Source organism: Amblyraja radiata, chromosome 27, assembly GCF_010909765.2.
Source record: "Amblyraja radiata isolate CabotCenter1 chromosome 27, sAmbRad1.1.pri, whole genome shotgun sequence".
NCBI classification, from domain to species: Eukaryota; Metazoa; Chordata; class Chondrichthyes; order Rajiformes; family Rajidae; genus Amblyraja; species Amblyraja radiata.
Window position 1 is genome coordinate 15,337,667 of NC_045982.1, and position 14,760 is coordinate 15,352,426.

Sequence of the window (14,760 nt, forward strand, 5' to 3'; positions counted from 1 at the left end):
TTATTTAATTTTCTCATGCAGTTTCTTCTTCAAGACCACTGAATGTAAGGAATAAGGCAGAATGATTCTAGCAGAAATGATACTTTTAAGATATTTATTTTCTCCGGTATCACACACCGCTCTATTTCTTTTCTATACTCTTTCTGTCTCCTTTTTACTATTAAAAAATTTTTTTTAAATAAGAAGCTGTACATGAAATGTAACAAGGCAATATATACTAGGTATCTACGGTACCATATTACTGTACTTACTTCTAATAAAATTTTAAAAAACTTTTAAAAAGATATTTATTTTCTAAAACATTTGTAAGAAGGAAACATTTCTAAGTTTCTTATTTTCCAACTCAGCTTGCAATTTCTAGTGTAAGAATGCGCACTTGAAATGTGAATGATATTAGTGTGTGGGATTATCGTACCCTACACTAACACAGGACATCATTGAAAGCTGTCTGATTTTACATGGGGCGAAAACCTGGGATTTGGAAGCAAATTATTAGACTCGGGGCGTTTCCTGAAAGTGTCTGTGTGCCTTCTGCTTGAGTTGCTATGTGGCTCTGCTTGAATTGCTGGATTCATGTAATGTGACTTTATTTACTTCAATGTTGACACGTCTCTCAGTGTGCTCCCTCCCATATCATAATGTTTGTTAAATATGTTTTCTTTGTGAGACTCCAAGTCTGTCTCTGTGAATTAACCCACTGAGGAAGATTTATTTTTATCTTAGCTACAGTTCAAAACTATTCAGAAGTTGACCTCCTTGAAGCATTGCGCAATGCTTGCCATTGTTCTTTCTCAACCTTTTTTTTTAAACTGCAGTTTAAGTTTAACTCATTCACTACCATCCGTGTTCATTTAGGATTGAGTGAAATGTCCCCTGAACAGCATTAGCTCAAATGAGCCTGAGGGGAGATAAGTCAGGCAATAATGTCATAGAAATTCTGCTCTTGAATGCACCAAATTCCTCTCTCGGTTATTATGACCAAGATGTTAATCGGTTCAGAATAAATGAGGTAAAAACACTGTTGCAAAGCAGAAAAAGCAATCTGATAAAATAAGTTATCGTACAATAATAGGTCATTGTGAAACTTCCAAGCTAAATTGTTGTTATTTTTCAAGAGACATTATGTTCCTAACTCTGATTAAATCATCAAATCTTAATCTCTTATTGTTTTTTCCAATTCTGATAACCCTACTGTATATGGTCAGCATTTTCTCTTCATATAATAAATTTGCATTCTTCCCTGCTCGTCTATGTCCAATGTGACCTTTTTGTGTCATTCTGGGAAATACGTACAGATGTGGCTGGTTAGACCAATCTGGGCTTGAAGGTTTCTTTCACACAGATGACATAGGTGCAAGGATGATTGATTTTCAGGATTCTCTTTTCCTCTTTGTTTCCTCCATTCTAGCTTCCCCATATGAGTGAGCACTGCCCTGTATGCAGGTATGCCAACAGCATGAAACTGGTGGTACATGCTTTCAAGGTTTTGTATCTTCTGCCTAATGGGAGAGGGGGGGAAGAGAGAATGACTAAGGTGTGAATGACCGAAGAATACGTAGACTGCTTTACTGAGGCAGCATGAGATATAAATGGTATCAATTGGGGGCTGGGGAAGGGGGAAGGTTGTCTTGTGTGATAGACTGTTACATATACCCGTTTTAAGCCATTCAGGCAGAATTTAAGTGATTCCAGATATTTAAAAAATCCTTTAACCATTTTAATGTGAGCAGAAAGCTGAGTAATCTTTCTTCATATCCCCCTAACTAGGTAATTACAGAATGTTAGCCATATAACCTAGCTCAGCCAACTCCATAGTGTATAAGCAAGAATAAATTGTACACATTAGATTGTCCCCCAGAATTGGAAGCGATTTTCAGCATTCAGCTTGTAGATCTTCATGTAACTGATGAGCCCCGTGTGATATCTGCAAATTATGCTGCACGTAGGGGCAGGAAGGACTTGATAAGCGGCCAGTGTGAGAGGCATCCCCTCACTCACAGTGGACTTCTGCTTGATCGAAAAGAAGAGGCTTGAACTGCTCCGTGCCTTTCACAATGCTCCTCCATTTTGAGGGCCAATCTGGTGTTTAACATGCAAACACTGTGGCTTGCCCAAATGAATGTAACTTGACCCTCAATGCTGGGCTCTTGGTCTGGGAGAAGATTCTGAGATTGGCTTACTTATCCTGCCAATGGATTTGGATGATCAGCTTTGGTATACATACTTCCCCACACCAAAGCAACAGCAGTTTTCCAAAAAGAATACATTCATTATCAACATATCAACCTAATCAGCATCTTAAATAGCAAATACCTTGCAGCTTGAAGAGACTGCACATAAAACAATGTAAGAGGGCTTTTACAAATGGAAGGTCTCATGTTATGTCTGAGAGCCCAGTGTTTTAGTTTGGCAAGTTAATTTGACCCATCATATTTGCCATCAACAGCATTGTTCTTTAATTTCTGCCAAATCAGATAAAAGATAGAGAACCATGTTAGCACATCCTGGTCATCCCATATGGCCATGTAGTGTGTGTCTACAAGCAGCAAAGGGAAACTCCAACCTTAAAGTTTTTTGGATTGCTATTATCTTAAGGCACTATTTGCAACTTAAGGTAAGTAGGGGAATTAAGAACCAGAGGACATAGCTTTAAGATGAGAGGGGAAAGATTTAATAGGAGCCGGACGGGCAACTTTTTTCACTCAGGTATATGGAATGAGCTGCCAGAGGAGGTAGAGTTGAGGCAGATACAATAACAACATTCAAAAGACATATGGACAGGTACAGTACATGGATGGGAAAGGCTTAGAGGGATATGGACCAAATGCGAGCAGGTGGGACTAGTGCAGATGGGGCATTGGGGTACGCATGAATAAGTTGGGCTGAAGGGCCTGTTTCCATGCTGTGTGACTCTCTCCATCTTGCAAGATTGTTTGTACCATGCTCATAGTTCAACCCAAGGCAACAATTAAAGATTGTGTTTACTTCCGTTTCCCTGTCTAAATGAATGGACATGCGATAGCGATAGTCAACTGCAGAAAACACTTTGGAAGAACCTCAAAATACTAACTGCTAATAAGAACAGAATCACAGAAAGTCCCATCCACTGACAATAAAGATTTTCTGCACGATTGTGCTGTGTTTAATTTATATTGTCAATGTTAGTGACAATAACTGCTGTGTCACTAAAGTGTCTCCGTTAGTGACAATAACAGACGCTTCAAAAATGGATGCATGAAGTCCCATCAGCTGATGGAAAATCTGAACCATGTCTTTGCCAAAAATGTTATTCAATCAAAGTGAGCGTTTTAATTTTAGCGCTGTTTAAATTATTTTCCTTTATTAACAAGACAGATTGCGAGGAAATTTAAAACACAAAAATGGGTTCAATTTAAATCTTTTTGCAGAGAGTTTGGGGTAGGAGAGAATAGGTTACAAAATCTTACAAAGTCCTGATAACCAAATTTTCATTACATGAAAGAAACATATAATAGAATTGTTCTGTATAGCAGCACAATTTATTCAACAATTTATGAAACACTCTAGACAAACAAATTAAGAGATTTATAACCTCGTACCTCACACGCCACCGTTTCAAAATATGGTTCAGGAACACATTCACAAATATTCCTCTGTGCATCACTTCCACAAGAACATACAATGACCTTTACACAGATACTGCCAATCTGCCCTTATCCTGTCCCTGAAACCTCAAGTTTAAAAAAAAAAATCTAAAAGCAAAGTCTTCATCTCCTATCACTCACAGCAGAAAAACCAGGTCAGCAGATAAATAGCTTGCACGGGTCTATTTAAAGTTCCCATTTAATTACACATAAATAAATATATACATGTGGAACACTATTTGCTTGCTCTGCCGAGGCTGTTGCTTCAAACTTGTGCTTTATTAATGTCTCACCATATTAATGTTCCCAAATTCTTGTCCCAAGATAATTCAATGTGCGTGCCCATTGCTTGAGACAAGCCTGGATTCAGGCCGTAATCGGTCCCGATAAAACCAGGCTAACTCTTTCCTCCTTTCTCGTCTCAATTAGAAAGTTGCCACTGCGCAGCCACCTCAACACAATCCTCCTGATGATTATTTTATTTGTCCTTTGTTATTAATTGCACGTTGAATGACTGTTTAATCTCTTTGATAATTAGAACAGTTTGGTCCGTGCCATCTGTCCCCGGTTATTTCCGATGTTTGGCCTCTTTGTCTGTGTTTTTAGTCCCGGATTCCCCTGAGGGATGGCTGTTGGATGAGCTCAGGAACATCTTATCCAGCCCCTTTATAGCCTCCACCAGGTAATTCTGGAAGGCAGTTAATGCAGCAATGATGGCGGGACTCCCGAAGCCGTGTGTAATCAGGCTGAAGTGAGTCAGGCAGCTCTGGATTCCCGCTTCAAGGATGGCTGAGGGGCGGCTGTTTCCTAGTGGAGACCGGTCCTGAGCTAATAAATCTGTAAATTCTTTACAGATCTGCCTGAAAAAGGAAGGAAATGGGGACAGTGAGTGTTGGTTGCTGACAGTATTTCGACTGAACAAATTCTGCAATTGTAAGAAGAGCTCTTTAATAATTATTTGGCTATTTTAAACCAGTACCTATATAAATCATACTTATCTTTACAGTGTTAACTTACAGAACTATGATCCAGAAGCCTGGATTAATGATTCCGAGACATGAATTCAAAATCATACCACAACAGCTGGGGAATTCAGATTTGAGTAATTAAATTAAATTAGTATGAAACTCTTGTATTAATAATGGTGACCTTGAAAGGACAGGATCATCATAAAAAGCATCAGATTTACTAATTTTCCTCAGGGAAGAAAGCCTGCCAACCTCATCCAGTCTGGTCTACATATGACTCCAGGCCCACCATCGAGGCTGGACCGCAAATTGAATTAACTCCAAGAGTCATCCAAGCTATTCAGTTCAAGGGGAAAATTTGGAATGGACAATGGATGTTGACTTTACCAGTAATATCGACATCTTTTGAATAGATGATAGAAAATAGGCATGCTTTAGTAGACACAAGGAACTGCAGATCCTGTAATCTTTAGCAAAAAAACACAAAGTACTGGAGTAACTCAGTGGGTCAGGCAGCATCTCTGGAGAAAATGGACAGGTGACAGTCTGATGAAGGGTACCGACATTAAACATTGCCTATCCATGTCCTCCATTTTTAAAAAGACCTTGGTTACAATATTAAAAATGCTCGTGTAGAAGGAGAAATGTTGTGTGAAATCAAGGGGACTGAATCAACAGAGCCGATAAATCCATTGTCCATCAATGTTACATCAGCACCAGGGTGGATTTTACTCCTTTCACCAATGGACCAATTTCTTTCTTCTCAAAGTTGTATGGTTTGCCAATTCCTGCAAGAAAAACCAACTCATATGGTTGTGTCCCCAGCTTTCTAGCCCCTCCATCTATTTCCTGGAGAAACACTCAGCTCCTGTTTATAAATAGTTGAGAAAACGTGGCATGGTCTTCCCTTGTCATTTTCTCTGAATCCCATAAAATTGCTCCAATGATCTCCCCCAGATTTCACAAAATCAGCCGTAGCCTTCACGGTCTTTCGTTACGTGCGGAGCTGCTCTAAAGTTTTACACATCATTTGTTTGCCATTCACATCTGTCACAGACCAAAAAAAGACATGGAAAATTCAGGCTGTGGAATGTCTTTAAGGCTGAGGACACAAGATTTGTTCCCGTAATCAGATGAATAGTTCTCATTTCTCACACATCAAAGCTTTTCAAGGGGAGTTGATCTCAGAAACCTTCATCATCGCACATTAGTTGACATGGCCATAATCAACTCAGTGACTTCTTGGTAATAGCCAAAGTAATTATAATGCCGCTCATTTTTTAAAAACTTTCAAAATTTAACAAAAACAAAGAAAATAGTATAAAGCTGCAGATGACACAGAAATTAATGGCATTGTTGAAAGTGGGGAGAGTAATTGGTCTGGTAATTTACGCAGCTGGTAATTTGGGCTGAGAAATGGCAGATGGAATATGATCCTGATAAGTGTGAGGTGATGTATTTTAGGGATCGAATTAGATGAGACATATATTGTGTAGAGGGTCACCGATGGGAGAATGAGGAACAAAGAAATGTTGTACGTCCAAAGATCCCTGAAGGTGGCAGCATAGGCAGACATGACAGTAAAGAAAGCACCCAGGAAGCTTGCATTTATTAGCCTAGCCATGGAATACAAGTGCAGCGAGGTCTTGGCTAAACCACAGCCGAAAATGGGTACGGTTCTGGTCATCACACTGTAGGAAGGACATGATTGCAGAAGAGAGAGTGGAAATGGAGATGTTGCCTGGGATTGAAGGTTTCAGTTATGAGGAGAGACTGGATGGGCTGGTTTGGTTTTCCTTGGGTGGAAGGAGTCCCATGGGGAACCTAACGCACGTGTGCCAAATAATTATAAGAAGCATAGATTGGGTAAATAGTACAGAAACTTTATCCCAAGTAGAGGTGTCTAATACCAAAGACCATAGGCTTAAGGTGAGGAATAGAAGGTTTAGCGGAGAATCTGAAGATTAATTGCTTCAAGAGGGTAATTGAAGTCTGTGAGAAGATGCTGGAGGAAGACAATCTCACAACATTTAAGTTGTCAATGGACCAAGTGCTGGCAGATGGGACAGGAGGATACTTAATGAGATGGCCAAAATACCTGATTCTGTGCTCTGTGACTATATGATTGCTCAATGCCACTTCAAAGTTCTTTTGTTTTTGGAGTTTTAATGATATTTGGAAAAATTGAAAGGAGCCATTTTCATAACTTAAAAAAAAATATATTGTTTCTGTTTTTTGTAACATCTTTCTAAAATTCCATTTCTATTTATCGTGATGTCTTGACCATTTAAAATGAATTAATATAAGAAGCATCCACTTGGAAAAAGTATATTTGCAGATTTGTCTGTGTTTAGTTAGTTTCCTGGTAAACGGGCTCTGCCCAGCAGCCCTGCCCAAGCCAGGTCTTTCTATTCAAATTAATTACCCCAAGGCTAATCCATCTACGGATGGACGGCCCCACTCGATTGCTTTATTCATGTTTACAATTTAAAAAAATGAAGTATTTCATTCCAAGGTGGAGATCACAATTTGACTTGCAGCCAGCATCATCAGAGGTCCACACCACCCTGGCCACGCTCTCATTTCACACCTGCCATCGAGAAGAAGACGGAGAAGTCTGAAAACTGTAACGTCCAGGCTCTGGAGCAGCTTCTCCCCAACAACCATCAGCGTATTAAACACTACACCTCCAACTAAACTCTGAACTCCATAGACTTGGGGGCATTGTTTTTAATCTTTGCACTATTAATGCTTGTTTTTATTAATATCCTGAACGTTTCTGTTGTCTATTATGGTGTTCACAGAGTACCATGTGTACATATCTGTTGTGCTGCAGAAAGTAAGAATTTCATTGTAGTAAAAAGGAACTGCAGATGCTGGTTTACACCAAAGATAGACACAAAATGCTGGAGTAAATCAGTGGGTCAGGCAGCAGCACTGGAGAAAATGGATAGGTGATATTTTGGGTCGGGACCCTTCTACGGTCTGAAGAAGGATCCCAACCAGAAACGTCACCTATTCGTTTTGATCAGAGATGCTGCCTGACCTGCTGAGTTACTCCAGCATTTTGTGTCTATCTTAAGAATTTTATTGTTTCGTTTCAGGACCTATGACAATAAAACACTTTGACTCTTGAATCCCCCCCCCCCCCCCCCTCCATGTTGTGTTACAGCATCAGCCCATTTTGACAAAACAGACCCTAATTCTTGGTGGCACACAGAGGAGGGGGGCTCGCCAATACCAGACAGGGATCTAGATCATGCACCAAGCAAACAATAGTAGCTACCGCTCATCAAGGGAACAGATCAGAGGGGGATGGGTTGGGCTGTTCGAGCTGACAGCTGAATAAGGCCCTAGGCCTGGAAACAGCTGCCGGTTCGATGCCTGGAAGGTGCTGTGTGCACTTGTGTCACACAGAAAAATAATAAAACATTTTTGGGAAGTAAATCAAAATGACCAAAACAAAATGCGCAGAATAAAAAAAATATATAGACAGGCTTAGGAATGATTTGAACAGAAGATGATGTTCCTCTGTGTCTAGATGCAGGGATCACACGCAGAGGCACATCTTTAAATGAGTTTTACCGTGCTCCCAATACCCATAGGATATGGAAACAAAATGTGAAATAATTATAGGCTACGTACTATAACAGATGCAAATGTCTGGTGGTGAACTACCAGGCAATGATTCAATTAACAAGTTCTAATGTCACCATAAACCACGAGAGCAACATGGCTCATGAACCTCAGTATAAACCACAGAATTCATCATCTACAACTATTTCACATTTGTGTTTTTAAAATACTGGCCTGGCCTCACCCAGTACAATAAATGTGGAGTGACATTGTGTAGAAAATGATGAAAGTGGGAAAGAGTAAAATCATGAACGCATGTGGTGATACGTGATGTTGAACCACTGTTTGACTTCACAATGGCAGATTGTAGCGAATACAGGCCATGCTCACATATATACCATAATGGATTCATGCAGAAAGGAATGGAATGGTATACGTTATTGTCACATGTGACAAGACACTGTGAAATTTTTCGCTTGTATATCCCAAGGTATGCATGTAGTTCCCACATAAACATAGCTGACAAAGTTACAAAGTACCCCTTGCCAGCTCCTCCGTTGGTCCCTCCACACCAGGTCAGGCAGCATCTCTGGAGAACATGGATAGGTGACGTTTCAGGCCCAGACCCTTCTTTTAACATGCATCTGCAGTTCTTTGTTTCTACACAGAGTACTGGAGTAGTTTAGCTGGTTCAGCAGAATCTCAGCAAAACATGGATAGGCGATTCTTTGGGATGATGCTTTGACCTGAAACATCGTCTATCTATGTTCTTCGAAGATGCTGGCCGACTGAGCTACTCCAACACTCTGTGCCATCCCCAGCATCAAGTCAATTACTGATGGAAAGTTATTGACTTGAAATGTCACTTGTTTTACTCTCCATGGATAACATCAGACCTGCTGAGTATTTCAAACATTGTTTTTCACTTTAGATGTCCATCATCAGCATTTATTTTTAACTTTTTCATTACAGCCTAATTCCTTTAGACTTTTGATCATATTGAGAGGGACTTCAGAAAGGCACATCCTGGAGTTATTTGGAAGCCAAACGCTTAAATACATTACACTTCATTATCTCTGTGTTTCCCTGTACCCTGAATCTCATTCTGAAGAAGGGTCTCGACCCTAAACGTTACCTTTTCCTTCTATCCAGAGATGTTGCCTGTCCCGCTGAGTTACTCCAACATTTTGTGTCTATCTCTAGTGTCAACCAGCATCTGCTGTTCCTTCCTACACATATTTAAATGCATTTTCCAGAATGACAGCCCCTGTTTATAAATTCATGACTTCAACACTAGCACAGAATCCAGTTCATCAAGATGGGAGATTTCAGTATCTTCTTTTTCTCTGTTTGTGTACCTTGGTGTAACAGAACTAATACAACAATATACAATTGGCAAATGGACTTTGAGGATACAAGGTCTAATTGTTAAGTAAACAAAACCTCAGGACATTCAGAGAAAAGAGAGTTCGGTATTTAAAAAAACGCAAGGAATCATGGGATTTGTCAAAGGTCATTTGTGATAAAGTAAAAGCTAACGAAGCGCTGGCTGTATAAACTGTGTATAAATTCTTATCTTTATTCATAGTTTATGTGTAAAAATATATTTAACTTGAGGAACGGGGTGCCAGGTAGCGGGAGAGCGGGGTGTAACAGCGAGAGAGAGAGAGAGAGGGGGCAGATGCGAGTGGGAGACTGGACCGGTGGAGAGACATTCTCGGCAGCTGCGCTGCTGCGCGCACACAGACCCGCGCCTCATCCACAGCCAGCATCAAACCTGGGTCCCCGGTGCCGATAGAACTGCCAAACCGCCACTGGACCATTCCTGTCCACTCCCTCCCCCCCCCCCCCAATGGTCCCATCCACGCCCGGGGGGAGGCTAGAGATGTCCGGGGTGCCCCAGAACAATGGAGCGCAAAGCCCAGCTCAACTCCGCCCGCCCCGACGAGTCAGCCGACAGCCCTGACCGGCGCTCGGCCTCCGCCGGCACCGAGGGCGCCAACCGACAGCCACAGAACAAGGCAAGAGGCGCAGCCGACGGTCCCCGGCCCGCCGGGGAACAGGCCCCCTGGGAGCCGGAGCAGAGCCGAGCCAGAGCCGAGCGTCCCCCCCCCCCCCTCCCCCCGCTCCGGCTGCAAGCCCCAGGGCCGCCACCACCCCGGGCTGGCGTCCCACCAGTCCAGGGCTGCCGGCCAACCAGGCGGGACAAGCAGAGCTGAGCTGGGAGGGGACGGCCTAGCAGCAACTCAACAGTTCCCGTAGCGCCAGAGAACCGGGCCCACCCCGACCACAAACGAAACGCAGGCCTGCACACACGCTGCAGCAAATGTCGAGAATATTTATCGTGAGTGACCTATGACCTGGGCATGCGCTGGCGGAATACCAAACTCGCTTATTAATTACTATTTGGTCTGTAATTCAGAATATAAAACTGAGTGTAGGGTCTATAAATCATCATCCTTTATTCATCTCTCCACAGATCTCCTTAAATCAGAACAAAAAGCTGAATATGACTTTAATACAAAACTCAAAACAAAATCCCTTAAATATTGCCAAAAGTATTTGAAACAAAAAGGGAAATAATGCAATTTAGCATTTGCACTCAAATAAATATTCCTTTGAATAATGATGGATCACGATTTATTTGCAGAAAGGTGGTGTGTTCACCACATTTCACGCGCTGAATTAAAAATTAAGCTGTTAACATTCATTTTCCAGCTCCTTTTCCCTCAACATTCAGAAAAACAAAGAACCGATTGCAGGATGAGGAAAGGCGCACTTCCACAAGCACCAAGAAAATCATATTCAGGTGAGGAAATTCTTCACACTGTGCGAGGATGGTAGCATCATGGGAATTGCAGACACAGATGTAGTTAGGTTAATAGAGGGAGAGCTTGGGGAAAAATAGCAGCAGCAAAACCCTGACATTTGACAATGACTGAAGTCCCTGAAATGAATCTGGACTCCAAAGCATGAAAAACAATTATTATGGCTGACTTTGTGAAACATGTAATTTTTTTTATGGGTTTTTATCCACAGCTTCGTAGTTAACAAATGATGGTCTAAAGATTTCGGGTTCAAGAAGGAACTGCAGATGCTGGAAGATCGAAGGTATACAAAAATGCTGGAGAAACTCAGCGGGTGCAGCAGCATCTATGGAGCGAAGGAAATAGGCGACGTTTCGGGCCGAAACGTCGCCTATTTCCTTCGCTCCATAGATGCTGCTGCACCCGCTGAGTTTCTCCAGCATTTTTGTATACCATGGTCTAAAGATTGTTGCTTCATATTATGAGGAGTATATATTTTACTAATTTTTTGCTAGAATCTTCTGACTCGCTATTTAAACCTGGTTGATTTCATAAATTACATATCACTGCATTGCACATATTACTTAATCCAGAATAGTTTAAATGTTGCTTTACCATATCCCAGGTTTTGGTCATTTGGAATACTGTGCTCGGCATGGAGAGGAGGAGTTATTCATGATTCTTTCACTGCTTAAGGTTTTAGACTAGATTAAGTCACAATTATATTTCTTCCACACAGGAAGGAAAGGGGAGGGACAGGGGATTTGGGCAACAGTACTGCAACTTCAGAGTTGAAAGAAAGGGAATGAGTCTGTGGAATTCTCTGCCTCAGAGGGCAGTGGAGGCCGGTTCTCAGGATACTTTCAAGAGAGAGCTAAATAGGGCTCTTAAAGATAGCGGAGTCAGGGGATATGGAGAGGAGGCAGGAACGGGTTACTGTATGGTCGTGAGAGGTCTCCTATGGTCGTGAGAGGTCTCCTATGGTTATGAGAGGTCTCCAAAGAGTCGTAGCATCTTTCTGGTCGCTGCTGAATTTTCAACATGTTGAAATTTTCGGCGACCTATCATGGGTGCAGGCAGTCGCCTGTAAAGTTTGCGTAAGTGGGACAGGCCCTTAAGAGTTTGGACACACTAGAGGCAGGAAACATGTTGCCGATGTTGCGGGAGTCCAGAACCAGGGGCCATAGTTTAAGAATAAGGGATAAGCCATTTAGAACGGAGATGAGGAAACACTTTTTCACACAGAGAGTTGTGAGTCTGTGGAATTCCCTGCCTCAGAGGGCGGTGGAGGCCGGTTCTCTGGATACTTTCAAGAGAAAGCTAGATAGGGCTCTTAAAAATAGTGGAGTCAGGAGATATGGGGAGAAGGAAGGAACGGGGTACTGATTGTGGATGATCAGCCATGATCACATTGAATGACGGTGCTGGCTCGAAGGGCCGAATGGCCTACTCCTGCACCTATTGTCTATTGTCTATTGAATATCAGATTACAATGCAAAGACCTGATTGGCAATAATCCCTGGCTGGCAATAAATTTCTATGCACATGGATTCCACTCATCTTATTCATTGTAACTGAATGAATGTCATTGTTACTGTTTCCAGTAGATCCATCATTCACTTACCTGTAAACATCACTGAGGGTGGGGGAGGGGGGGGGGTTGAGTAATTCTTGATTCCCACTTTCAGTCAGTCTTTCTAAATCCAACTCTGTCACGTGAATAGATAACATGTCAGATGGAGCTTAAATGCTCTTGGCTCAATCAAAGCCAGTAATGGATCCCTGGGTAAAAGTACAGGATTCGCCACTGCCTGGAGTGCAGCTTCATTTTCAGTGGTTGTGTTAAACAATCTAGAAAGCTTCACAGGGGAAAACAGCACACTCCACTGAAACCCTAACACTGTCATTTCTTGCCTAGTGCCTCTTACTAGCAGAGCTGTCAAATTAATGGTGACAGTAACAGGGATTCAATGCAACACCAATTCTATGAAATATTACAAAGGTTATTCGTCGAAGTAAATTTAATGATATCACAGTGTTAAGCCCTGTGGGTTCAAGGTTGTTGGCAGGTGTACAAATTCCAGTTTAAACAAAATATACCCTGATGGCAATGCTCAAAAAACATTACATCATGACCTATTAATTAACAGCAGACAAGGAAATTTGCCAGTTACTCCCCCATAAACAACGACATATCAGATACCGTCCGACATATCACCAGGACAAAACATTACTAACCTAGAGCCTATCCTGTGGGCAAATAAAAACACATCGGGGGGGCTACATTCCACAGCCCCTGAAAGTCCACACAGGAAATGAGATTGGCAAGCGACCTGAGCTCATTCAGTGTACTGCAGGCCACCCACCAAACACTGTGCGCAGTGCTGGCCCGCAGCAACGTATTCCGGAAACACGGAATCAATTTCCACATGAACATCAACGACACCTGCCTCATCACCACTCGAACCTCTCTATTGTCTCTAAACCATCTATCGATGCTCAGTGAACTGAACCTCTTCCAGTCAAGTATTGAGAAGCCTGAAACCGCCACAAGCTTCAATCCCAAAACAAACATTTCTTCCTTCTGATAACCTTCTGTATATGAACCAAACTCTGCACAATCTTGACATCAAACATGACCCTCGAAAATCTTTAGAGCACATATTTGCTGAGTCTCGCAACCTGTTATTTCCACCTATTACATTGTCTGACTCCATCCCACACCAGCACAATTGCCTGTGAGACCTTCTTGTATGCCTTTGTTCACACTAGGATATTCCCGCTTTCCTCATTTTATCCTCTATTATCATCATGGAATCGAGAACTCTGTTGCTTATTTCCTAAAACCAACCAAGTGTCATCCACCAATCACCCTGTATTTGCTAATGCACGTCAGCTCCCAATTAGGCAAATCCACACCTTTTCTATTTGTTCTCATTTTTAACTTCCTCATCTCTATCTCTGTAATTTCCCAACTCCTATAAGTTTTAGATATCTGCCTTACTACAGTTTGTGTCTCTAATTCATCCACACGTGTAATCATTATGTTGTTGCTGGCCATTGTTCCAGTTTCAAAGCCCTAAACTCTGCATTTCCTTCCTTAAACTGTCTACAGAAGGGTCCTGACCTGAATCAACACCCAACCATTCCCTCCGTAGATGCAGCCAGATCTGCTGAATTATTCCAACCCTTTATGCTGTACTCTCTGTTTTTCCACTTTGTTGCCCCTATTATATAATTCTTGAAAAATGAGTCCATTTGTGTTTCAATAGGGAGGCATGGTGAGACGGCTACATTCATTTAAGGCCATCCCCCACTACTTAAAGCTTGCCTTCATCTCCTGAAGCAAAGATATGTTGTTGCTCTAGAAAGTGTTGGCAAGATCTCTACAACTGAAATTGAAGTGGAAGGCTGTTAAAAAATAATGCCATACGGATGATCGAAGCTTTCATGATTTTAAACATAGCATTGGAGGCTTGGTGGAGGAGAGGGAAAGGAAGATAAATGACCTGCATGCAGAGAACAATTAAAAAAACAATCAGAGGATTGCCTAAAAGGCATTGAGAGCAGGAACCACTGGAGCCCATTGCCATGAATCCTGCAGATCTGTATTCAGTTCCGTGAGAAATTCAATTACCTTAAATAACTTTAGACTTTAGAGATACAGCGTGGAAACAGGCCCTTTGGCCCACAAGAGTCCGTGCCGACTAGCGATCATCCCATTCAACAGCAATATTCTACACACTATACAGACAATTTACAGTTTTTTACTGAAGCCAATTAACC

General features: G+C 41.8%; 1 protein-coding gene across 8 annotated transcripts in view; it reads right to left on the reverse strand.

Annotated features, from left to right (window-relative positions):
• Positions 1 to 3,318: 3,318 nt before the first annotated feature.
• tfap2e (transcription factor AP-2 epsilon) overlaps positions 3,319 to 14,760 on the reverse strand; it is an 82,999-nt gene continuing 71,557 nt past the window's right edge. For all 8 annotated transcript variants that reach the window (XM_033045213.1, XM_033045215.1, XM_033045214.1 and 5 more), the window contains one exon: positions 3,319 to 4,483. In XM_033045213.1, coding sequence (XP_032901104.1) covers positions 4,192 to 4,483 — 292 coding nt within the window. In that variant the 3' untranslated portion in view covers positions 3,319 to 4,191. The remainder of the gene's footprint in view (positions 4,484 to 14,760) is intronic.